The sequence below is a fragment of the Electrophorus electricus genome, chromosome 22, assembly GCF_013358815.1.
Source record: "Electrophorus electricus isolate fEleEle1 chromosome 22, fEleEle1.pri, whole genome shotgun sequence".
NCBI lineage: Eukaryota > Metazoa > Chordata > Actinopteri > Gymnotiformes > Gymnotidae > Electrophorus > Electrophorus electricus.
In genome coordinates this window covers 13,862,724-13,890,223 of record NC_049556.1, presented here as the reverse complement: position 1 = coordinate 13,890,223, position 27,500 = coordinate 13,862,724, and the positions used below count along the sequence as shown (strand labels likewise).

General features: G+C 40.3%; 2 protein-coding genes across 2 annotated transcripts in view; both read left to right on the top strand.

Annotated features, from left to right (window-relative positions):
- The first annotated feature begins 1,127 nt into the window (after positions 1–1,127).
- Positions 1,128–11,432, top strand: LOC118240619 (butyrophilin-like protein 2). The gene is made up of 7 exons (XM_035521564.1): positions 1,128–1,197; positions 2,609–2,656; positions 6,427–6,801; positions 6,913–7,185; positions 8,526–8,795; positions 9,209–9,472; positions 10,842–11,432. Exons 2-7 carry the CDS (start codon positions 2,611–2,613, stop codon positions 10,850–10,852), a joined length of 1,239 nt encoding a protein of 412 aa, XP_035377457.1. The 5' UTR covers positions 1,128–1,197; positions 2,609–2,610; the 3' UTR covers positions 10,853–11,432.
- A 5,775-nt stretch (positions 11,433–17,207) lies between these two features.
- LOC118240616 (butyrophilin-like protein 2) overlaps positions 17,208–27,500 on the top strand; it is a 10,323-nt gene continuing 30 nt past the window's right edge. Inside the window, exons 1-7 of the mRNA XM_035521552.1 lie at positions 17,208–17,277; positions 18,687–18,734; positions 22,505–22,879; positions 22,991–23,263; positions 24,624–24,893; positions 25,307–25,570; positions 26,940–27,500. The exon at positions 26,940–27,500 is cut by the window's right edge and continues 30 nt beyond it. Coding sequence (XP_035377445.1) covers positions 18,689–18,734; positions 22,505–22,879; positions 22,991–23,263; positions 24,624–24,893; positions 25,307–25,570; positions 26,940–26,950 — 1,239 coding nt within the window. The 5' untranslated portion in view covers positions 17,208–17,277; positions 18,687–18,688 and the 3' untranslated portion in view covers positions 26,951–27,500. The remainder of the gene's footprint in view (positions 17,278–18,686; positions 18,735–22,504; positions 22,880–22,990; positions 23,264–24,623; positions 24,894–25,306; positions 25,571–26,939) is intronic.

The window sequence follows — 27,500 nt, the reverse complement described above, 5'->3', positions numbered from 1 at the left end:
AAATGTAGTCGTGCAGACACTGTTCTTGATCGACTCTGACTTACTGGTCAAAACAACTTATACTTTTGTCAGTTTGTCAGCTGTTTCACACTAACAGTTGTTCATCGCACAAACCATCGCATGGAAATACCGTGTGCAAGAAGCACCGTTTATACGGCACAGGAAAGGGCTTTGTATAAAGTGTTGGTAGGTTAGCTCATTCGGATGTGTGTTGTGTCAAGTTGAGTGTTTTTAAAGAACTTAGCACTGACTGAGGAATGCTTGTAACCACTTGAATAAAAAAACACCAACAACAAAATAGCAAAACTAAAGACACACCATGTTACATTTTGCCATCTCTGTGTGAAAAGATGGAACGGCGTGGACCAGATAGAATAAATGAGCATTTACAGGATCTGTGATTTGTACGTTTATATATATTTGCTTTTTAAATCAAACAAACACTAAAACATAAACCCAAAGCGCAGGACGCTGTTATACGAACAGGTGGGTTATGCTCCGCTATCACAGTGGGAGAACACAATGTAGACTTACAAAACAGATTTGAAACGACTAGAATCAATAATGAACTTCCCTCGGCCGGTTGCGCAGGTAAATGCATGGGTAAGAACGCCTATGAGTTGTGGTACGAGGCTTGTGTTTCATTATTATAATCAAGATTGAATATAAGTGTGCCAGTGACACATTTTCCCCAAACGACTGTGAAGACGTTTGTTCGTGTTTGTGTGACATCTGAACTGTCTTCATGCCCACTAAGTGGTCCTTGTTAGCCTCTATGGCGCGCGAACTCTTCAGAGCGCGTTCATCGCCACGTGTTCGCCTGCGCGTGGCAGCTCGAGGACGAGCGCGTGTTGTGTAAAACCCTGTGTGTGTGTGTGTGTGTGTGTGTGTGTGTGTGTGTGTGTGTGTGTGTGTGTGTGTGTCTTAGTTTTAAGATTTCAGTCCCCCCAAGCAATATAAAGACCTAACAATGTAGTATCCTGGGATTTTGATTAAATACGTTTCTAAAGGAGTTGTAATTGCACTGCAGTGGACACTCATCGTATGTGACACGCCACTGGTTTTGATGGGTTTGTGAGTGTGCACAGAGCTGGGTGCTGGCGGGATTAATTTCGCCATAGTCACGTGACATGGGCGTTCGTAATCCCACTCCGGAGAAATCAGTATCAGGCGCCCATCTCGAGCCTTGAGAAAGCGGTGAGATCACATTCTATATTACTCTTACTTTTCATGTCTAAAAGGTAATAATGTCGCCAACTCGATGACTTAGATAGCTAAAGCAGTGTAGGAGTGAGATTATTTTAACGTTGCTGTTAGAAACTGGACCCAGAATCTAAGGCGAAAAAGAGATTACGCAACAGCGATGAACAAATCTAGCTGTAAAAACAGGAAAGCTCAATACTCCCTCAGATTCATAGTTTTTAGGAAAGAAATGCGTGCAGTGTAAAAATCATGGCTCGTTTGACTTTTAAAGAAAATACTGATGTTATTTTCTATAACGACGCAGGAAAGTTGCCTCAGCGCTCGAGACATTCACGCAAAAATGGCCTGGTTATTAGAGAATAACAAAGATATGAGAGAATAAGTGTATAATAGCACTAACATTAAGAATGGCCCTATTATTAGAGAATAAGTGTGTAATAGCACTAACATTAAGAATAGCCTTATTATTAGAGAATAAGTGTGTCATAGCACTAACATTAAGAATGGCCTGGTTATTGGAGAATAAGTGTATAATAGCACTAACATTAAGAATGGCCTTATTATTAGAGAATAAGTGTGTAATAGCACTAACATGTTAAAGAATGGCCTGGGTATTAGAGAATAACAAAGATATGAGAAAATAACAGTGTATAATAGCACTAATATGTTTAAGAATGGCCTGGTTATTGGAGAATAAGTGTGTAATGGCACTAACATTACGAATGGCCTGGTTATTGGAGAATAAGTGTGTAATGGCACTAACATTAAGAATGGCCTGGTTATTGGAGAATAAGTGTGTAATAGCACTTGGCTGCCTGAAGAGAGTGTTTGTGTGTGTGTGTGTGTGTGTGTGTGAGAGTGTTTGTGTGTGTGTTTGTGTGTGTGTGTGTGTGAGAGTGTTTGTGTGTGTGTGTTTGTGTGTGTGTGTGTGTGTGTGTGTGTGTGTGTGAGAGTGTTTGTGTGTGTGTGTGTGTGTGTGTGTGTGAGGTTTGTGTTTGCTGCCGGGTGTTGAGTGCACTGTGCTGAATGCTGATTAAAACTTTTGTGAGATTTAAAGTTGTGTTCCATTAAATTATTTGAAGTCTTTATATGTCATTTATATTGTTCAGTGAGAATGTTATATTCATAAGTGAATATATCATGTTCATAAATATGTACGTTTATGTCATGTTCATTTTAGGCTGTTCCATCAATTAAAAAAAAAACTAATTCAAAATTTTCTCATTAGAAATATTTTACAATATTTATTTTTTGTAGGACAAAACTAAAATACTTTAGGTAATTGGAAACATGAATCTAAGGCATTTAAGGCATGTTCCAATTTTAACTATGAAGGAGTTTTCATGTAAATTATTTGTAAGCAGTCATGCTTAGTAAACTAATACAGGACCTTGTTCTCTTTCAGAGATGAAGTGTGTTTGGGTGATTCTTTTCCTCCACTGGTCTCTCTCAGGTACAGTAAACACCAAGAAACAACATTACAGAAAATCCTATCACCGGCTGCAATATACAAACCTATCAGCAGTTACAATATACAATATACAAGCCTATCACTAGCTACAATATACAATATACAAACCTATCACCAACAATATACAACATACAAACCTATCACCAGCTGCAATATACAATATACAAACCTATCACCAACAACAATATACAATATTCAAACCTATCACCAGCTACAATATACACTATACAAACCTATCACCAACAGCAATATACAACATACAAGCCTATTACCAACAACACTATACAATATTCAAACCTATCACCAACAACAATATACAATATTCAAACCTATCACCAGCTACAATATACACTATACAAACCTATCACCAACAGCAATATACAACATACAAGCCTATTACCAACAACACTATACAATATTCAAACCTATCACCAACAACAATATACAATATTCAAACCTATCACCAGCTACAATATACACTATACAAACCTATCACCAACAGCAATATACAACATATAAACCCATCACCAACAACAATATACAATATTAAAAGCTATTGCCAGCTACAATATACAATATACAAACCTATCACCAACAACAATATACAATATTCAAACCTATCTCCAACACCAGTATACAATATTATATCTATCTTATATCTAAATATCCTAAGAAGTCTCCAGGTGAGTAACTGAGGTCAACTATACTGAGAGCTGTAGGGATATTGATCATTGTAGTGAAGTACACAAGGTTTCCAGAGAAGCAAGATGTTTTTAATGGAGGTTCTTCATCAGTTGTACAAGCAAGGTGCTTCTGAGTTCCAACATGCAATGTGAAAGGACTCAGCCAAAGAAAGGGACCTTCACTGGCCTGACGGTGGCGCTGTAGCACAGCATTTTACATTTTCTTCAATATCTTGTAATTTCTGCAACATAAATGTACAATTCTTTTTTCTCTCAAGCGGACAAATCTTTCGCATCTTTCACTCACTCAGTTTTTGAAAACAGACATTCTGTGTTTGGGTCACACCCACCTTTTTGAACTAGCCCTAGGGTTTTCAGCCAGTTTTCATAAAACTGGTGTCAATCAATTCAGAACAATATGATCCTAAATAATGATCAAAAACATTTGGATATTTTCATACAGTCTGGCTGTCATGTGTCAATCAACAGCAAATTAAGAGGTGGAGCTTAATTTACTTAATTAGGTACTCAACAATACTATCAGTCAATCTTGGTGAAACTTCATGTATAGCTGATCAGGCTGGTGATTTTGAGGTCAAAAATAGGGGGCACTATAACATGGAAATCATTTTGACATTTCAAAACAATATGGCCTCCATATGCAAATGAACCCTTCCAGATAAGTACATATTGTGCATAAATGGCTGTAACTCATGAATGATTCATCCAATTGTGATGAAACTTCAGAATTTAGCGGCACATGATTTTAAGGTAGTCTGTTGACTTTGTTGAATATGTCAGTAGGGGGCGCTATAAAAGCTAGAAATGTACATCTCAACATACAGACATCAGATCAAGCTCAAATTTGGCATGCTGCATGAGTGACCTTTACTATACGGGGCCAATTAATCATTAACCAATATGTAGAAAACTGTGACCTCCATTGGCCAATCAGAGTCCAGCAGGCATATGACAGGCTTATCATTGACCAGTCATGATGAAACCTAAAGGCTATACATAAGTAAGGACTCTCTGTGAATCTGTGACGTTTCAAATGATTTGGCCACTAGGTGGCAGTGTTCATGAAAATCAAGTATAACGCCTACGTATTTTCACTTAGGAACATGAATTTACAAACTAGACCTAGGAATTTGATCCAATCATGTCTGAATTGGTACTACAATAATCTACTCACTCTCTATTCACTTTGATAAATAATGATCAAAATAAGATTGAAATTTTGCTCTCCATGGTAGTCACTTTGTCCAATCATTCATTGTGGCCTTGCTATATATGACCTACATTGCTATAACTCATAAACCATGTAAGTTATCATTTCAAATCCTTTCTTAGATTGAGGTTCATGTGAGTTTTTGCCAAGTTTGGTCCAAATTGAGCTTTAGAGGGCGATACAGCATACAGACATTTAAAAGCCTTAAAACTCACATCATTAATATTATATGCATACTACAAGTACGAAATGGCTGCCATGTTATTCGGTTCCCTGAACTTAATAATTTTTCCATTACAATTTATGTGAAAAAATGCCTTGCCTGTGCAGTATTTTGACCGCTTTAAAAAACAGATAATTATTTTTAAAAATACAGATAATTATCTACAGGCCAAAAGCTCAATCTTTACAAAATTAAGGGTTTTTGATTATCAATCCTGACACATAGAGGAGAAACTCTGACTCCATCATTTAGGTCCAGTCAAAGAAAACTACCTAACTAGCCCTCACGACCACACACTGGTACAGAGGTGAGGGAAAGTTGAAGACATCAGCACACACGTTTACACACATACACGTAATGACCGTATGATGTTAAGGCAAACTCACCATCAGGAGGCTCTGCAGTGCACAGTTATCTACTATGCACATAATCACAAACACTTTCGTCATGTCACGAGTCCTAGTAATAAGGGTGGACTGGTGAACTGGAGGTTTGTACGTGGACGTTATTTGACAGGTTCTTCTGTGAGTCGTAGCCCTCGTGAGTCCCTTGTGCCTTATGAGCCCATAAACTTACACGTGCTTGTGCACAGGGTAAGACGTGTCCTGTGATTGTGCACAGGGTAAGACGTGTCCTGTGCTAGGTCCTACGCCAGGCCATTAAGCTTCACACAGAATATTGTTAGAGGTGTGATTGTGCACAGGGTAAGACGTGTCCTGTGCTAGGTCCTACGCCAGGCCATTAAGCTTCACACAGAATATTGTTAGAGATGTGATTGTGCACAGGGTAAGACGTGTCCTGTGCTAGGTCCTACGCCAGGCCATTAAGCTTCACACAGAATATTGTTAGAGATGTGATTGTGCACAGGGTAAGACGTGTCCTGTGCTAGGTCCTACGCCAGGCCATTAAGCTTCACACAGAATATTGTTAGAGATGTGATTGTGCACGGGGTAAGACGTGTCCTGTGCTAGGTCCTACGCCAGGCCATTAAGCTTCACACAGAAAAAGCAGATGTTGAAATCACATTCTCTCCGTGGGGTTCTAAAGTTCTGAGAGAGTAGATCAGTTCTTTGTTCTTTCTTAACTTCACTGCTGCCATAGCAACAACTGACCGTGAAAACCGGTATGTCATTAATGCAGTGTCCATTAGCACTAAAACGTCCTACCACTGCAAATGACAAATCCTCTAATCCTTAATTCTGATGATCAAATGGTCAGCAAGCCTTTTCTTGGCTTTCCCAGTGTAAAACTGACTACATCTCTTAAAGTAACACAGTTGACATCTCCTGGAGTGATGCATGAGGAGGAACTGGTGATGACACCTTAGCCTTTTGTGCCTGGTATTGGCCTGGCTGTGTTAACACATTTACATGAAGGACATCTAGAGCTGTTGCAATGCCACAGCTATTATTTGAATGGTAATTTTTCTCACTCCTGACGAGCGTCTTTGATGTTTTTGTTGCGTCTGAGGGAGATTAGTGGAGGATCCTTAAAAATGGAGGTGGTCTCTGCATCACCCTGGAGGATTCTGGAGTGTTGCAGTAAAATATCAACTCCTGTTTTATTTGTTTTGTTTGAATGTGCACATCCAGCATGGTGATGTTTCTCATTACAGGAGGTCAGGAGTTTAACATGGAGGGTCCAGATGTGCCTGTTGTTGCTGCTCCTGGTTCTGACATCATTTTGCCGTGTTCCATCAAACCCAAAGCCTCTGAACAATCCCATGTGAGTGCTGTGGACATGGAAGTGAAGTGGAGCAGAACAGACCTGAATAGCGCAGTAGTGCATCACTATATGGATAAAATAGACAAGAATGAAGATCAGGATCCTTCATACAGAGGGAGAACAGCTCTGTTCAAAGAGGAGCTACAGTATGGCAACACCTCACTGCTACTGAAGAACGTTAAAGTGTCTGATGGAGGACAGTACACATGTCAAGTTGATTCTGCCCATCACAAAGATCATGTCAGTGTTCTGCTTAAAGTTGAAGGTGAATGTCATTGAATTTCAAATATTAAAATAACAGCCCTGTTTTAATATGTGTTTATGTAAGCAGAAACAGGACAATGCCATTTCAAGCTTTGGTTTTTTCAATCCACAGGTATTGGAGGAGCCCCAGAGATCACTGTACTGGGCACTGACTCAGGTGAGGTTTTTCTCCAGTGTGACTCTAAGGGCTGGTGGCCTGTACCTGAACTCCAGTGGCTGGACAGTGAAGGAGCAGAAGTGCCTGCTGGAGTAAAAGAGTCCCATAGAGATGACAGAGGCTTTAATGTGAGACTCCACCTCACTGCAAACAGCAACAGCACCAAAACCTACATCTGCAGAGTGAAACAGGGGCAGCATGTGATGGAGGAAAAGATCGACATTACTGGTAATTTACACTACTGAAAATCATTTTACACTACTCAAAAATCATATGTATATGTACAGCTATTATGTATTATATATATATATATACATGTATTTTATATATATATATATATATATATATATATATATATATATATATATATATATATATAAAATAAATATTGTATGTATATTGGTGCTCAAAGTGGACTGATACTCACCGGTACGCAGTACCAAAACTTTTACTCTTTGGTGTAATGTGACTTTTTCTCATGTAACTGAACTTCTCACAAGCTCCTTGTAGGCTTTTCTATAATAAGCCTGCACGAACTACATTACCCAGGGGGCACTATGTGATGCGCCCCTGTTCCCATTCTCTCTACAACTCTAGAACAAGAAGAGTTAACTTGCAATAATCAATGCGAAAATGATGCTGTCAGGTTTGAGAAGAAAAAGGTAGGGTGAACTCCGTGGACTGTAGCTCGGTTTGGCCAAGTTGTTATCAAGAATGTACTGAACCTCTGACGTCATAAGTGGATATGGGTTTGATCACATTTGGGTGCTTTCACACCTACCTTGTTTGGAGTAGACTTATTAAATGTTTCTTTAGTTCAGTCCATTTTGGCAGGTGTGAAACTCAAGGGGCTGTGTTTTTTCTGGACCCAAGACCACATGCTCTCAATTTCGGTTCATTTGGTGGCGTGAGAAAGCTGTTTTCTAGACCGGGAACAGTACAGAGAACCAATCACTGGTCCTCGTGATCTCTGGTCCTCCTGATCTGGTGTCCTCCTGATCTCTGGTCCTCCTAATCTCTGGTCCTCCTAATCTCTGGTCCTCCTAATCTCTGGTCCTCCTGATCTCTGGTACTCCTGATCTCTGGTACTCCTGATCTATTGTCCTCCTGATCTCTGGTCCTTCTGATCTCTGGTCCTTCTGATCTGGTGTCCTCCTGATCTGGTGTCCTCCTGAAAAATAAGGCCTTATCATGTAACTTCACTTTGGAAGTGTCATGATGGTGGGGAAAGGATTGCAGTGCACTTCTTGAAGGCCAGAAATAACAGACCCATGTTATCACTATTATACATCAGTACATGTGTACTAAAACTACATTTTGATAGGAATAATACGACTGGAGCAAAGATACTCAACTCAACTTTGTGGAGTCAGTACATGTACTGACAGCATCACGAAAAACATGGCTGACAACATTCTCCTACAATGATGATCTCATTTCTTATCATCCACTTTGAAATGTTTTGGACATATTCCTTGTGTATTAAGCATTCATCGTTATACATTTTGGAGATGTTCCTCACTTTAAACTAGTCACTCCATCTCATGCTTTGACCTTGCAATCCTCAGGCATTGGAACAAGCCCAGTGGTCTCTGTGGTGGGCACTGATGCCTCAGGGGGGATCCAGTTAGTGTGTGAAACGGGAGGCTGGACGTCTGAGCCTGAGCTGCAGTGGCTGGACAGTGAGGAAGCAGAGTTGCCTGCTGGATGTACACAGTCTCACCACGACAGCGAGGGGTTCACTGGGAGTCACCGAATCACCGTGTGCAGCAGTGACACCGTCTTCTACTGTAGAGTGAAGCAGCATCCCAGGATGAAGTCACACATCAACATCGTTGGTAAGGTGCTGCTCCACGCTGAAAGACACTGTTGGTTCTGAGAAGGAGCTTGTTTATCAGCATGGGAGCATTTACATAACAGCCCATTTTCTTACCACAAGACATGACAGTGACCTGTCTTCTTCTCTGTGAGTCTTCACATGCCATTTGTGTTCGTGTTATACCATGTAATGTTCATGTTGTAGCATTTATTGTTCATGTTATATTGTTTGTGTTTGGGGTGTGGTGGAGTATCTGTGAAGTGTGGTGGAGTGGAGTGTGTGTGGTGAGGCATCTGTGATGTGTGGCGGAGTGGAGTGTAATGGCATTTAATGGTATATTAAGTAAATGTTATTGTACAGCATGGTGATATTTCTGATGACAGTTCTTTAAACCAGTTAATCTGTACCATGCCTTAATCTCTTAATCCACAGGTATCGGAACAAGCCCAAAGATCATTATAGAGGGCACAGATGGCTCAGGAGGGCTCAGACTACTGTGTGAAATTAAAGGCTGGAGGTCTGAACCTGAGCTGCAGTGGTTCAGTGGAGGAGCACAACTGCCTGCAGGAGATAAAGAATCACACAGAGACGATGAGGTCTACACTGTTAGACGCCACGTCACTGCACAAGGCAGTGGAACCTTTGTCTGCAGAGTCAAACAGTATCCCAAGATGGAGGCAGAGATCACTGTCGCTGGTATGTTATATTTCTTTACTTTTATAATAAGTAAGACATAAGCAGTAGTGATCCATCCTCTTCACAAATCTCACATTCAGTTTTGAACAGCACTCTACACGACATATCTGTTAGTTAAAATAGTTGGGAAGAGGTCAAATTAAATCTAAACTTACTGAAGTAAATGTGCTTGTATATGTAAATGAGATTTGCCTGTTTTTGTTCACAGCCATCTAATTTTACTTTGGTATCTGGTCCTGTGTGTGTAGTTGCCTAACAACTAGACTGATGCACACTCTTCTTTGGCAATTCCATTCTGGCTACATTGTGCTGAGCGTGATATAGCGCCTCCACAGAGTGATGCTGGTATTACGTCACTAATGACACCAGAGTGATGCTGGTATTACATCACTAATGACACCAGAGTAATGCTGGCACTACGTCACTAATGACACCAGAGTGATGCTGGTACTACGTCACTAATGACACCAGAGGTTCTGTTTTCGTTGGTGTCTGTGTCCTAAGTAAGCAGACATAAGCAGTACTGACCCATCCTCTGGTTCCGTTACGGTCTGTGTCCAGAGGTGGTTCTCATCGATGATCCCAAGTATGTACTTGTACATCAGTAGATCCAACTACAAGCTGAAACCGGTTAAATTGATTTATGGAGAAATTAAAAGTGTTCTTATACCCAGAATATGTGTAATTACTTCCCTGTTATGTACCAACTTTCATTTTTGCTCACCTGTTGTTGTAGATGTTTGTCACTAACATGCCTGTGTTTTAAATGGTCTCTGTACAAGTGAGGTCATGAGTAGCCTTTTATAAGGAGAATCATTTATACTGTTGTTACTGACATTCTATTTGGACAGATATAAACTCTTTCGTACTGGTGTAGATACTGTATTTGGGCAGATAGAAACTCTTTTGTACTGGTGTAGACACTATTTGGGCAGATATAAGCTCTTTCATACTGGTGTAGATACTGTATTTGGGCAGATAGAAACTCTTTCATACTGGTATAGACACTATTTGGGCAGATATAAACACTTTCATACTGGTGTAGATACTGTTTTTGGGCAGATATAAACTCTTTCGTACTGGTGTAGATACTGTATTTGGGCCGATAGATACTCTTTTGTACTGGTGTAGACACTATTTGGGCAGATATAAACTCTTTCATACTGGTGTAGATACTGTATTTGGGCAGATAGAAACTCTTTTGTACTGGTGTAGACACTATTTGGGCAGATATAAACTCTTTCATACTGGTGTAGATACTGTATTTGGGCAGATATAAACTCTTTCATACTGGTATAGATACTGTACTTGGGCAGATAGAAACTCTTTCATTCTTGCTGATCTTCCAATTGTGTTTCCCTCTTTACAGCACAAGGATAAAAGGATTCCCTCCACCATGGCGGTTCCCATGGCGACCACACTGTTGTTTGGGTCTCTCTCCTCTTTTCTCTTGTGTTCATACTGTAACATGCTCTCATACTCATATCTGCATTAACAAACAGTTCAACAGGTGTACCTAATAAAGAGCCCTTTGAGTGTATAATCTGTACTCCTAAAGTGCCCCCTAGTGGCACTTCCTTTGTAAGTGATCTGACATTTCTTTTTGTGGATTAATGCTGACGTGATGCCACCTAATGTGTCAGTACTGTGAGACTTTGATTGTTTCCACAAATCTAGTTTTCACAAAACTTCATTTTGTAATTTTTTTCATATTCTTGACTTTTGTTTACTGTGTAAATGGTGTTGTGATTTGACTCTCCAGGCCACCATAGGAAGCACCTGTTACAGAAGTACAATTTAGAGGAGCAAACAGTAAATTGATCACCCTGAGGGTACTTAATATTTCAGTACTTACATCCAGTCATAAATCCCAGAACATCCAGTTGTGTAATAGTAAACCACGGGTCCACGTTTTCAGTCTAACCTGGTGCGTTGGGAACTTGGACAGAGCAAAACTGTGGAACCATCAGATGGGCCACAATGTGTTCTGTACTCATGATTAGGGTGTGCATGTATGTTGTGTTTAGCCATTAGGATGTGTGTGTGTGTGTGGTGTTTAGTAATTGGGATGTGTGTATGTGTGTGGGGAGGGGGTGTTTAGTCATTAGGATGTGTTTTTGTGGTGTTTAGTCATTAGGATGTATGTGTGTGTGTGTGTGTGTGTGTGTGTGTGTGGTGGGGGGGGATCTCTAGTTTTCACTGGGATGACGCTTTGTGGAGTTCAGAGATTCTTCATAATGTTCCATTCTGGTTAAACACACAGTGGTCACCATGAAAGACCTACATGAGTGTGACGTCCTTAACTTCTGTGTCTATAAGCACACGGACACCAGACGAGCTAATTAAGCCTACTGACGAGTTTAACTATATAAACACGCCTAGCTAATTAACATAAATCTACATATGGATTTTTCTGTACACATGTAGACACCAGCTGAGCTAATTAACATAAACTTACATGAGTCTGTAAGCATGTATACACCAGTAGGTATATAAGTATCCACTTATACATATATAAGTATCTGTATGTGAAATGTTTTCACTTTAAACTTGGAATGTGCTTGAGATTGAGGTAAGAGCTTCATCCATCAGTTCACACTCTCACCACTAGAGGGAGCGATTGGGCAGCCACGTTTAGACCAACTGCCAAGCAGGAAGACATGTTCGCTTGTATTTGTATTGAACAACATTTATATATGAATAAATAAGTATGCATATTATACATTTGTAGTAAACATGCATATTTCTATACATTTTGCAAGTTGTAATTACTGTGGCCAGGTAATAATTATTTTACAGTTTACTATTGCAACAACATATCAGTAGGGTAAAACTAACCTGTCTCAAGATGTTTACCAACAGTTCACCAATTCTATAATTGGAAATGAGAAAATAAACATATTTTATTTTTATAAATTAGAGGTTTCTCTACTTGAGACAGTTCATTTAAAACTTTTGCCACTGAAGTGCTAGACTTTGCTGACAGCAGACAGAAAATCCCCAAATAAACCTGTTTAGGGGGAGTGTAGACAGGGCTTAGTCTGCGTTTAATGGGAGTGCAGACAAGGGTTAGTCTGGGTTAAATGAGTGTGGACAGGGGTTAGTCTGGGTTAAATGAGTGTGTGGACAGGGGTTAGTCTGGGTTAAATGAGTGTGTGGACAGGGGTTAGTCTGGGTTTAAAGGGAGGGGGTGAGTATGTGAGTGAGTCGAATGTGGACGGGACTTCTTCAGAACAAAACACTCACTTCCTCTTCCTCTGCATCACTTCCTCTACTGGTGACTCACTTCCTGATGGAAGTGACTCAGTTATATTTGTTTTGTGGAAAATATAAACTGGCCTCTGGCAGTCTGGTAAGTGGGGAAAAACCCAATATTTGTATATACAAATATATACAAACATACACAATATATACATGATTTATATACTCAAACACATGCACTAGTGGCGCAATTCCCTTCAGAAGTGACCCAGGCCAAAGCAACAAACAAAACCCTCTCTAGAAACAAAAACATACTGTGTCTAATCAGAGAAAGAAACACACAGGACAACACTAACTGTCTAACAAAAAACAACCAAAAAAAGTAACTAAACCCCAAATGCAACAAAAATCGCAGCCACTCCCAACCACCAGTATACAAAACTGAGGACACATTATATATATAGTCTCCGTGGCCCGAGTGTGTGTGTGAGTATGTGTGTGTGTTTATATGTGTGTGTGAGTATGTATATGTGTGTATGTGTATAGGTGTGTGTGTGTGTATGTGTATGTGTTTGTGCATATATATATGCGTGTGTATGTGTAGGCTTGTGTGTGTGTGTTCGTGCGTGTGTGCGTGTATGTGTATGTGTACGTGTGCATGTGTATATGTACATGTGCGTATTTGTGTGTCTGTGTGCGCGCGTGTGAGTGTGTTCGTGCGTGTGTGCGTGTATGTGTATGTGTACGTGCGCATGTGTATATGTACATGTGCGTATTTGTGTGTCTGTGTGTGCGCGTGTGTGTTTGTGCGTGTGCGGATGTGTATATGTACATGTGCGTATTTGTGTGTGTCTCTGTGTGTGTGCATGCGCGTGCGTGTATATGTACATGTGCGTATTTGTGTGTGTCTCTGTGTGTGTGCATGCGCGTGCGTGTGTGTGTGCATGTGTGTGTGTGTGTGTGTGTGTGTATGTGTGTGTGTGTGTGTGTGTGTGCATGTATGTGTGTGTGTGTGTGTGTGTGTGCATGTATGTGTGTGTGTGTGTGTGTGTGTGCGTGTGTGTGTGTGTGCGTGTATGTGTGTGTGTGTATGTGTGTATGTGTGTGCATGTATGTGTTTGTGTGTGTGTGTGTGTGTGTGTGTGTGTATGTGTGTGTGTATGTGTGTATGTGTGTGTGTGTGTGTGTGTGTGTGTGTGTGTGTGTGTGTGTGTGTGTGTGTGTGTGTGTGTGTGCTCACCCAGAAGGGCCTGGAACAAGTCACTCTTAAAGATCTGCAACAGTTGTTCTCTGAATCCTTTACCTGCAGAGGACTGACACTCCTTCATTACCCTCTGAGCACACGCCACACCTACCCAAGAACACACACACACACACACACAGCAACATGTTTAAATAAGGTTAAATCTCTGCACAGCTGAGTTCAGTATTTTCAGGCTTCACACACACACAGACGATCTAGCCCATGCACACACAAACACAAACACAAGGACACACACACACAAACTGGACTCTAGGACATGTGTATTTGTGCACAGTGGCAGGGAATGGAGTTACCAGCACTGATAGCAAATTTCACCTGCATTTATCAGATTTAACCTGCGTTCTCAAATAAATACACCTCATCCTACTAGACAAGGCTAAAGATTAAGGCGAACATTAAACTGAATTGAATGTTAGCGACTGTCTTTCAGTTGTGACCCGTGAGTTTCTAGCCAGTGTGGGCTGGTCATTAACACAGGAGCAGGTGTCAGGAATCAACCATTTGATATTTAAACTGGACAGAAAACACAACAAAGCAGCACTTACCTTCTCGTTTGTGTGGCATGTTGTCGTCCTGACGTCTGCAGGGATTTGGCTTCATCTCCTGCTCCTCAATCCGCCCCAGACACACATAAACCTGTTTAAGGATTGTGGAGAGCTGCAGTGTGCTCATGAGATCTGTAGTTTTACCTCTCTGCTGCTGAAAGACTACATCTCTGCCCAGGTCAAGGTCAAAGGTGAAGAGCTGAAGAGCCTTTCATGTGACGGTAACATTCCAAACGTAGTTTTATAATGATAGTCCCAAACGTAGTTTTATAATGATAGTTCCAAATGTAGTTTTATAATGATAGTCCCAAACGTAGTTTTATAATGATAGTTTCAAACATAGTTTTATAATGATAGTTTCAAACGTAGTTTTATAATGATAGTTCCAAACGTAATTTGGTAGTGAAACTGTACGATGTTCTGTAAGAAGTCACACTTTCATTTATGTAAAGTACAAACCATGTTTTAGAGGGAGTAGGAAATACATATTTAACACAAAATTATACAAAGCCTCCAACACCATCCAATGCACATCAGCTCTATCAGACCTCCAACACTAGATACATCAATCTATCAGACCTCCAACACTACATACATCAGATCTATCAGACCTCTAACACTACATACATCAGAACTATCAGACCTCCGACACTACATACATCAGATCTATCAGACCTCCAACACTACGTACATCAGATCTATCAGACCTCCAACACTAGGTATATTAGGTCTATCAGACCTCCAACGCTACGCACATCAGATCATGCTACTCTTCAAAGAGACACATTCATTGTAGCTTAACACAATTTAAGCAAAGTGCCTCCATTTGCCACTACAGACTGTACTGGGAGTCTCGTACTCTCTCCTGTATGTACTGGGAGTCTCGTACTCTCTCCTGTATGTACTGGGAGTCTTGTACTGTGTCCTGTGTATGTACTATCCTTGAAACATTGAAAAATCTATCAAACCATGTGTGAATTCAGCTTCACACACTTCTGAAGGAAATATGCAAGCAATATTCTGTTATTTGTTGTTGCCCATGACACCGTTAATTTGACATTATGCACGATTAAGTATTAAGGACGTTATTTTGTAATTGGTGTAAGTTTAAAAAGTGGTAACTCCCTCGAAAATACTTCGGTCGTGTTGTCTGACGTGACTGTGAGGAGTCTGGACGGCCAGCTATATGCTGCCCTCTAATGGACACAAATGACAAATTCAGTGATAAAAATCCAACACACTGGAGCAAATGCATGAACGAATGAATGCATTACTAAGCGTGTAAATCGCAGATACTGGTGCACGCCATTCGTCTGTGTTCGCATCATCGCAGTTCACAGCCCTCGAGTATCTCACCTGAGGGACGTCTGGGATGGTGGTCAGAGAACTTCCACCTGCACGAGGTAGAGATTTGCTCTGAGCGCGCGACCGATGGTGAAATCCCGTCATTGGAGGGGCTGCAGTGCTCTGCGTGCGCGCGCCAGGAACTGTAAAAACGATCATGCGAGTACACGTGACATAATTTCACTTCTCATTTCGCTCACACAAAATACACAGAAACGCACATTTTATGAAACACTAAACGCAAATGTAGTCGTGCAGACACTGTTCTTGATCGACTCTGACTTACTGGTCAAAACAACTTATACTTTTGTCAGTTTGTCAGCTGTTTCACACTAACAGTTGTTCATCGCACAAACCATCGCATGGAAATACCGTGTGCAAGAAGCACCGTTTATACGGCACAGGAAAGGGCTTTGTATAAAGTGTTGGTAGGTTAGCTCATTCGGATGTGTGTTGTGTCAAGTTGAGTGTTTTTAAAGAACTTAGCACTGACTGAGGAATGCTTGTAACCACTTGAATAAAAAAACACCAACAACAAAATAGCAAAACTAAAGACACACCATGTTACATTTTGCCATCTCTGTGTGAAAAGATGGAACGGCGTGGACCAGATAGAATAAATGAGCATTTACAGGATCTGTGATTTGTACGTTTATATATATTTGCTTTTTAAATCAAACAAACACTAAAACATAAACCCAAAGCGCAGGACGCTGTTATACGAACAGGTGGGTTATGCTCCGCTATCACAGTGGGAGAACACAATGTAGACTTACAAAACAGATTTGAAACGACTAGAATCAATAATGAACTTCCCTCGGCCGGTTGCGCAGGTAAATGCATGGGTAAGAACGCCTATGAGTTGTGGTACGAGGCTTGTGTTTCATTATTATAATCAAGATTGAATATAAGTGTGCCAGTGACACATTTTCCCCAAACGACTGTGAAGACGTTTGTTCGTGTTTGTGTGACATCTGAACTGTCTTCATGCCCACTAAGTGGTCCTTGTTAGCCTCTATGGCGCGCGAACTCTTCAGAGCGCGTTCATCGCCACGTGTTCGCCTGCGCGTGGCAGCTCGAGGACGAGCGCGTGTTGTGTAAAACCCTGTGTGTGTGTGTGTGTGTGTGTGTGTGTGTGTGTGTGTGTGTGTGTGTGTGTGTGTGTGTGTGTGTGTGTCTTAGTTTTAAGATTTCAGTCCCCCCAAGCAATATAAAGACCTAACAATGTAGTATCCTGGGATTTTGATTAAATACGTTTCTAAAGGAGTTGTAATTGCACTGCAGTGGACACTCATCGTATGTGACACGCCACTGGTTTTGATGGGTTTGTGAGTGTGCACAGAGCTGGGTGCTGGCGGGATTAATTTCGCCATAGTCACGTGACATGGGCGTTCGTAATCCCACTCCGGAGAAATCAGTATCAGGCGCCCATCTCGAGCCTTGAGAAAGCGGTGAGATCACATTCTATATTACTCTTACTTTTCATGTCTAAAAGGTAATAATGTCGCCAACTCGATGACTTAGATAGCTAAAGCAGTGTAGGAGTGAGATTATTTTAACGTTGCTGTTAGAAACTGGACCTAGAATCTAAGGCGAAAAAGAGATTACGCAACAGCGATGAACAAATCTAGCTGTAAAAACAGGAAAGCTCAATACTCCCTCAGATTCATAGTTTTTAGGAAAGAAATGCGTGCAGTGTAAAAATCATGGCTCGTTTGACTTTTAAAGAAAATACTGATGTTATTTTCTATAACGACGCAGGAAAGTTGCCTCAGCGCTCGAGACATTCACGCAAAAATGGCCTGGTTATTAGAGAATAACAAAGATATGAGAGAATAAGTGTATAATAGCACTAACATTAAGAATGGCCCTATTATTAGAGAATAAGTGTGTAATAGCACTAACATTAAGAATAGCCTTATTATTAGAGAATAAGTGTGTCATAGCACTAACATTAAGAATGGCCTGGTTATTGGAGAATAAGTGTATAATAGCACTAACATTAAGAATGGCCTTATTATTAGAGAATAAGTGTGTAATAGCACTAACATGTTAAAGAATGGCCTGGGTATTAGAGAATAACAAAGATATGAGAAAATAACAGTGTATAATAGCACTAATATGTTTAAGAATGGCCTGGTTATTGGAGAATAAGTGTGTAATGGCACTAACATTACGAATGGCCTGGTTATTGGAGAATAAGTGTGTAATGGCACTAACATTAAGAATGGCCTGGTTATTGGAGAATAAGTGTGTAATAGCACTTGGCTGCCTGAAGAGAGTGTTTGTGTGTGTGTGTGTGTGTGTGTGTGAGAGTGTTTGTGTGTGTGTTTGTGTGTGTGTGTGTGTGAGAGTGTTTGTGTGTGTGTGTTTGTGTGTGTGTGTGTGTGTGTGTGTGTGTGAGAGTGTGTGTGTGTGTGTGTGTGTGTGTGTGTGTGTGAGGTTTGTGTTTCCTGCCGGGTGTTGAGTGCACTGTGCTGAATGCTGATTAAAACTTTTGTGAGATTTAAAGTTGTGTTCCATTAAATTATTTGAAGTCTTTATATGTCATTTATATTGTTCAGTGAGAATGTTATATTCATAAGTGAATATATCATGTTCATAAATATGTACGTTTATGTCATGTTCATTTTAGGCTGTTCCATCAATTAAAAAAAAAACTAATTCAAAATTTTCTCATTAGAAATATTTTACAATATTTATTTTTTGTAGGACAAAACTAAAATACTTTAGGTAATTGGAAACATGAATCTAAGGCATTTAAGGCATGTTCCAATTTTAACTATGAAGGAGTTTTCATGTAAATTATTTGTAAGCAGTCATGCTTAGTAAACTAATACAGGACCTTGTTCTCTTTCAGAGATGAAGTGTGTTTGGGTGATTCTTTTCCTCCACTGGTCTCTCTCAGGTACAGTAAACACCAAGAAACAACATTACAGAAAATCCTATCACCGGCTGCAATATACAAACCTATCAGCAGTTACAATATACAATATACAAGCCTATCACTAGCTACAATATACAATATACAAACCTATCACCAACAATATACAACATACAAACCTATCACCAGCTGCAATATACAATATACAAACCTATCACCAACAACAATATACAATATTCAAACCTATCACCAGCTACAATATACACTATACAAACCTATCACCAACAGCAATATACAACATACAAGCCTATTACCAACAACACTATACAATATTCAAACCTATCACCAACAACAATATACAATATTCAAACCTATCACCAGCTACAATATACACTATACAAACCTATCACCAACAGCAATATACAACATACAAGCCTATTACCAACAACACTATACAATATTCAAACCTATCACCAACAACAATATACAATATTCAAACCTATCACCAGCTACAATATACACTATACAAACCTATCACCAACAGCAATATACAACATATAAACCCATCACCAACAACAATATACAATATTAAAAGCTATTGCCAGCTACAATATACAATATACAAACCTATCACCAACAACAATATACAATATTCAAACCTATCACCAACACCAGTATACAATATTATATCTATCTTATATCTAAATATCCTAAGAAGTCTCCAGGTGAGTAACTGAGGTCAACTATACTGAGAGCTGTAGGGATATTGATCATTGTAGTGAAGTACACAAGGTTTCCAGAGAAGCAAGATGTTTTTAATGGAGGTTCTTCATCAGTTGTACAAGCAAGGTGCTTCTGAGTTCCAACATGCAATGTGAAAGGACTCAGCCAAAGAAAGGGACCTTCACTGGCCTGACGGTGGCGCTGTAGCACAGCATTTTACATTTTCTTCAATATCTTGTAATTTCTGCAACATAAATGTACAATTCTTTTTTCTCTCAAGCGGACAAATCTTTCGCATCTTTCACTCACTCAGTTTTTGAAAACAGACATTCTGTGTTTGGGTCACACCCACCTTTTTGAACTAGCCCTAGGGTTTTCAGCCAGTTTTCATAAAACTGGTGTCAATCAATTCAGAACAATATGATCCTAAATAATGATCAAAAACATTTGGATATTTTCATACAGTCTGGCTGTCATGTGTCAATCAACAGCAAATTAAGAGGTGGAGCTTAATTTACTTAATTAGGTACTCAACAATACTATCAGTCAATCTTGGTGAAACTTCATGTATAGCTGATCAGGCTGGTGATTTTGAGGTCAAAAATAGGGGGCACTATAACATGGAAATCATTTTGACATTTCAAAACAATATGGCCTCCATATGCAAATGAACCCTTCCAGATAAGTACATATTGTGCATAAATGGCTGTAACTCATGAATGATTCATCCAATTGTGATGAAACTTCAGAATTTAGCGGCACATGATTTTAAGGTAGTCTGTTGACTTTGTTGAATATGTCAGTAGGGGGCGCTATAAAAGCTAGAAATGTACATCTCAACATACAGACATCAGATCAAGCTCAAATTTGGCATGCTGCATGAGTGACCTTTACTATACGGGGCCAATTAATCATTAACCAATATGTAGAAAACTGTGACCTCCATTGGCCAATCAGAGTCCAGCAGGCATATGACAGGCTTATCATTGACCAGTCATGATGAAACCTAAAGGCTATACATAAGTAAGGACTCTCTGTGAATCTGTGACGTTTCAAATGATTTGGCCACTAGGTGGCAGTGTTCATGAAAATCAAGTATAACGCCTACGTATTTTCACTTAGGAACATGAATTTACAAACTAGACCTAGGAATTTGATCCAATCATGTCTGAATTGGTACTACAATAATCTACTCACTCTCTATTCACTTTGATAAATAATGATCAAAATAAGATTGAAATTTTGCTCTCCATGGTAGTCACTTTGTCCAATCATTCATTGTGGCCTTGCTATATATGACCTACATTGCTATAACTCATAAACCATGTAAGTTATCATTTCAAATCCTTTCTTAGATTGAGGTTCATGTGAGTTTTTGCCAAGTTTGGTCCAAATTGAGCTTTAGAGGGCGATACAGCATACAGACATTTAAAAGCCTTAAAACTCACATCATTAATATTATATGCATACTACAAGTACGAAATGGCTGCCATGTTATTCGGTTCCCTGAACTTAATAATTTTTCCATTACAATTTATGTGAAAAAATGCCTTGCCTGTGCAGTATTTTGACCGCTTTAAAAAACAGATAATTATTTTTAAAAATACAGATAATTATCTACAGGCCAAAAGCTCAATCTTTACAAAATTAAGGGTTTTTGATTATCAATCCTGACACATAGAGGAGAAACTCTGACTCCATCATTTAGGTCCAGTCAAAGAAAACTACCTAACTAGCCCTCACGACCACACACTGGTACAGAGGTGAGGGAAAGTTGAAGACATCAGCACACACGTTTACACACATACACGTAATGACCGTATGATGTTAAGGCAAACTCACCATCAGGAGGCTCTGCAGTGCACAGTTATCTACTATGCACATAATCACAAACACTTTCGTCATGTCACGAGTCCTAGTAATAAGGGTGGACTGGTGAACTGGAGGTTTGTACGTGGACGTTATTTGACAGGTTCTTCTGTGAGTCGTAGCCCTCGTGAGTCCCTTGTGCCTTATGAGCCCATAAACTTACACGTGCTTGTGCACAGGGTAAGACGTGTCCTGTGATTGTGCACAGGGTAAGACGTGTCCTGTGCTAGGTCCTACGCCAGGCCATTAAGCTTCACACAGAATATTGTTAGAGGTGTGATTGTGCACAGGGTAAGACGTGTCCTGTGCTAGGTCCTACGCCAGGCCATTAAGCTTCACACAGAATATTGTTAGAGATGTGATTGTGCACAGGGTAAGACGTGTCCTGTGCTAGGTCCTACGCCAGGCCATTAAGCTTCACACAGAATATTGTTAGAGATGTGATTGTGCACAGGGTAAGACGTGTCCTGTGCTAGGTCCTACGCCAGGCCATTAAGCTTCACACAGAATATTGTTAGAGATGTGATTGTGCACGGGGTAAGACGTGTCCTGTGCTAGGTCCTACGCCAGGCCATTAAGCTTCACACAGAAAAAGCAGATGTTGAAATCACATTCTCTCCGTGGGGTTCTAAAGTTCTGAGAGAGTAGATCAGTTCTTTGTTCTTTCTTAACTTCACTGCTGCCATAGCAACAACTGACCGTGAAAACCGGTATGTCATTAATGCAGTGTCCATTAGCACTAAAACGTCCTACCACTGCAAATGACAAATCCTCTAATCCTTAATTCTGATGATCAAATGGTCAGCAAGCCTTTTCTTGGCTTTCCCAGTGTAAAACTGACTACATCTCTTAAAGTAACACAGTTGACATCTCCTGGAGTGATGCATGAGGAGGAACTGGTGATGACACCTTAGCCTTTTGTGCCTGGTATTGGCCTGGCTGTGTTAACACATTTACATGAAGGACATCTAGAGCTGTTGCAATGCCACAGCTATTATTTGAATGGTAATTTTTCTCACTCCTGACGAGCGTCTTTGATGTTTTTGTTGCGTCTGAGGGAGATTAGTGGAGGATCCTTAAAAATGGAGGTGGTCTCTGCATCACCCTGGAGGATTCTGGAGTGTTGCAGTAAAATATCAACTCCTGTTTTATTTGTTTTGTTTGAATGTGCACATCCAGCATGGTGATGTTTCTCATTACAGGAGGTCAGGAGTTTAACATGGAGGGTCCAGATGTGCCTGTTGTTGCTGCTCCTGGTTCTGACATCATTTTGCCGTGTTCCATCAAACCCAAAGCCTCTGAACAATCCCATGTGAGTGCTGTGGACATGGAAGTGAAGTGGAGCAGAACAGACCTGAATAGCGCAGTAGTGCATCACTATATGGATAAAATAGACAAGAATGAAGATCAGGATCCTTCATACAGAGGGAGAACAGCTCTGTTCAAAGAGGAGCTACAGTATGGCAACACCTCACTGCTACTGAAGAACGTTAAAGTGTCTGATGGAGGACAGTACACATGTCAAGTTGATTCTGCCCATCACAAAGATCATGTCAGTGTTCTGCTTAAAGTTGAAGGTGAATGTCATTGAATTTCAAATATTAAAATAACAGCCCTGTTTTAATATGTGTTTATGTAAGCAGAAACAGGACAATGCCATTTCAAGCTTTGGTTTTTTCAATCCACAGGTATTGGAGGAGCCCCAGAGATCACTGTACTGGGCACTGACTCAGGTGAGGTTTTTCTCCAGTGTGACTCTAAGGGCTGGTGGCCTGTACCTGAACTCCAGTGGCTGGACAGTGAAGGAGCAGAAGTGCCTGCTGGAGTAAAAGAGTCCCATAGAGATGACAGAGGCTTTAATGTGAGACTCCACCTCACTGCAAACAGCAACAGCACCAAAACCTACATCTGCAGAGTGAAACAGGGGCAGCATGTGATGGAGGAAAAGATCGACATTACTGGTAATTTACACTACTGAAAATCATTTTACACTACTCAAAAATCATATGTATATGTACAGCTATTATGTATTATATATATATATATACATGTATTTTATATATATATATATATATATATATATATATATATATATATATATATATATATATATATATATATATATATATATAAAATAAATATTGTATGTATATTGGTGCTCAAAGTGGACTGATACTCACCGGTACGCAGTACCAAAACTTTTACTCTTTGGTGTAATGTGACTTTTTCTCATGTAACTGAACTTCTCACAAGCTCCTTGTAGGCTTTTCTATAATAAGCCTGCACGAACTACATTACCCAGGGGGCACTATGTGATGCGCCCCTGTTCCCATTCTCTCTACAACTCTAGAACAAGAAGAGTTAACTTGCAATAATCAATGCGAAAATGATGCTGTCAGGTTTGAGAAGAAAAAGGTAGGGTGAACTCCGTGGACTGTAGCTCGGTTTGGCCAAGTTGTTATCAAGAATGTACTGAACCTCTGACGTCATAAGTGGATATGGGTTTGATCACATTTGGGTGCTTTCACACCTACCTTGTTTGGAGTAGACTTATTAAATGTTTCTTTAGTTCAGTCCATTTTGGCAGGTGTGAAACTCAAGGGGCTGTGTTTTTTCTGGACCCAAGACCACATGCTCTCAATTTCGGTTCATTTGGTGGCGTGAGAAAGCTGTTTTCTAGACCGGGAACAGTACAGAGAACCAATCACTGGTCCTCGTGATCTCTGGTCCTCCTGATCTGGTGTCCTCCTGATCTCTGGTCCTCCTAATCTCTGGTCCTCCTAATCTCTGGTCCTCCTAATCTCTGGTCCTCCTGATCTCTGGTACTCCTGATCTCTGGTACTCCTGATCTATTGTCCTCCTGATCTCTGGTCCTTCTGATCTCTGGTCCTTCTGATCTGGTGTCCTCCTGATCTGGTGTCCTCCTGAAAAATAAGGCCTTATCATGTAACTTCACTTTGGAAGTGTCATGATGGTGGGGAAAGGATTGCAGTGCACTTCTTGAAGGCCAGAAATAACAGACCCATGTTATCACTATTATACATCAGTACATGTGTACTAAAACTACATTTTGATAGGAATAATACGACTGGAGCAAAGATACTCAACTCAACTTTGTGGAGTCAGTACATGTACTGACAGCATCACGAAAAACATGGCTGACAACGTTCTCCTACAATGATGATCTCATTTCTTATCATCCACTTTGAAATGTTTTGGACATATTCCTTGTGTATTAAGCATTCATCGTTATACATTTTGGAGATGTTCCTCACTTTAAACTAGTCACTCCATCTCATGCTTTGACCTTGCAATCCTCAGGCATTGGAACAAGCCCAGTGGTCTCTGTGGTGGGCACTGATGCCTCAGGGGGGATCCAGTTAGTGTGTGAAACGGGAGGCTGGACGTCTGAGCCTGAGCTGCAGTGGCTGGACAGTGAGGAAGCAGAGTTGCCTGCTGGATGTACACAGTCTCACCACGACAGCGAGGGGTTCACTGGGAGTCACCGAATCACCGTGTGCAGCAGTGACACCGTCTTCTACTGTAGAGTGAAGCAGCATCCCAGGATGAAGTCACACATCAACATCGTTGGTAAGGTGCTGCTCCACGCTGAAAGACACTGTTGGTTCTGAGAAGGAGCTTGTTTATCAGCATGGGAGCATTTACATAACAGCCCATTTTCTTACCACAAGACATGACAGTGACCTGTCTTCTTCTCTGTGAGTCTTCACATGCCATTTGTGTTCGTGTTATACCATGTAATGTTCATGTTGTAGCATTTATTGTTCATGTTATATTGTTTGTGTTTGGGGTGTGGTGGAGTATCTGTGAAGTGTGGTGGAGTGGAGTGTGTGTGGTGAGGCATCTGTGATGTGTGGCGGAGTGGAGTGTAATGGCATTTAATGGTATATTAAGTAAATGTTATTGTACAGCATGGTGATATTTCTGATGACAGTTCTTTAAACCAGTTAATCTGTACCATGCCTTAATCTCTTAATCCACAGGTATCGGAACAAGCCCAAAGATCATTATAGAGGGCACAGATGGCTCAGGAGGGCTCAGACTACTGTGTGAAATTAAAGGCTGGAGGTCTGAACCTGAGCTGCAGTGGTTCAGTGGAGGAGCACAACTGCCTGCAGGAGATAAAGAATCACACAGAGACGATGAGGTCTACACTGTTAGACGCCACGTCACTGCACAAGGCAGTGGAACCTTTGTCTGCAGAGTCAAACAGTATCCCAAGATGGAGGCAGAGATCACTGTCGCTGGTATGTTATATTTCTTTACTTTTATAATAAGTAAGACATAAGCAGTAGTGATCCATCCTCTTCACAAATCTCACATTCAGTTTTGAACAGCACTCTACACGACATATCTGTTAGTTAAAATAGTTGGGAAGAGGTCAAATTAAATCTAAACTTACTGAAGTAAATGTGCTTGTATATGTAAATGAGATTTGCCTGTTTTTGTTCACAGCCATCTAATTTTACTTTGGTATCTGGTCCTGTGTGTGTAGTTGCCTAACAACTAGACTGATGCACACTCTTCTTTGGCAATTCCATTCTGGCTACATTGTGCTGAGCGTGATATAGCGCCTCCACAGAGTGATGCTGGTATTACGTCACTAATGACACCAGAGTGATGCTGGTATTACATCACTAATGACACCAGAGTAATGCTGGCACTACGTCACTAATGACACCAGAGTGATGCTGGTACTACGTCACTAATGACACCAGAGGTTCTGTTTTCGTTGGTGTCTGTGTCCTAAGTAAGCAGACATAAGCAGTACTGACCCATCCTCTGGTTCCGTTACGGTCTGTGTCCAGAGGTGGTTCTCATCGATGATCCCAAGTATGTACTTGTACATCAGTAGATCCAACTACAAGCTGAAACCGGTTAAATTGATTTATGGAGAAATTAAAAGTGTTCTTATACCCAGAATATGTGTAATTACTTCCCTGTTATGTACCAACTTTCATTTTTGCTCACCTGTTGTTGTAGATGTTTGTCACTAACATGCCTGTGTTTTAAATGGTCTCTGTACAAGTGAGGTCATGAGTAGCCTTTTATAAGGAGAATCATTTATACTGTTGTTACTGACATTCTATTTGGACAGATATAAACTCTTTCGTACTGGTGTAGATACTGTATTTGGGCAGATAGAAACTCTTTTGTACTGGTGTAGACACTATTTGGGCAGATATAAGCTCTTTCATACTGGTGTAGATACTGTATTTGGGCAGATAGAAACTCTTTCATACTGGTATAGACACTATTTGGGCAGATATAAACACTTTCATACTGGTGTAGATACTGTTTTTGGGCAGATATAAACTCTTTCGTACTGGTGTAGATACTGTATTTGGGCCGATAGATACTCTTTTGTACTGGTGTAGACACTATTTGGGCAGATATAAACTCTTTCATACTGGTGTAGATACTGTATTTGGGCAGATAGAAACTCTTTTGTACTGGTGTAGACACTATTTGGGCAGATATAAACTCTTTCATACTGGTGTAGATACTGTATTTGGGCAGATATAAACTCTTTCATACTGGTATAGATACTGTACTTGGGCAGATAGAAACTCTTTCATTCTTGCTGATCTTCCAATTGTGTTTCCCTCTTTACAGCACAAGGATAAAAGGATTCCCTCCACCATGGCGGTTCCCATGGCGACCACACTGTTGTTTGGGTCTCTCTCCTCTTTTCTCTTGTGTTCATACTGTAACATGCTCTCATACTCATATCTGCATTAACAAACAGTTCAACAGGTGTACCTAATAAAGAGCCCTTTGAGTGTATAATCTGTACTCCTAAAGTGCCCCCTAGTGGCACTTCCTTTGTAAGTGATCTGACATTTCTTTTTGTGGATTAATGCTGACGTGATGCCACCTAATGTGTCAGTACTGTGAGACTTTGATTGTTTCCACAAATCTAGTTTTCACAAAACTTCATTTTGTAATTTTTTTCATATTCTTGACTTTTGTTTACTGTGTAAATGGTGTTGTGATTTGACTCTCCAGGCCACCATAGGAAGCACCTGTTACAGAAGTACAATTTAGAGGAGCAAACAGTAAATTGATCACCCTGAGGGTACTTAATATTTCAGTACTTACATCCAGTCATAAATCCCAGAACATCCAGTTGTGTAATAGTAAACCACGGGTCCACGTTTTCAGTCTAACCTGGTG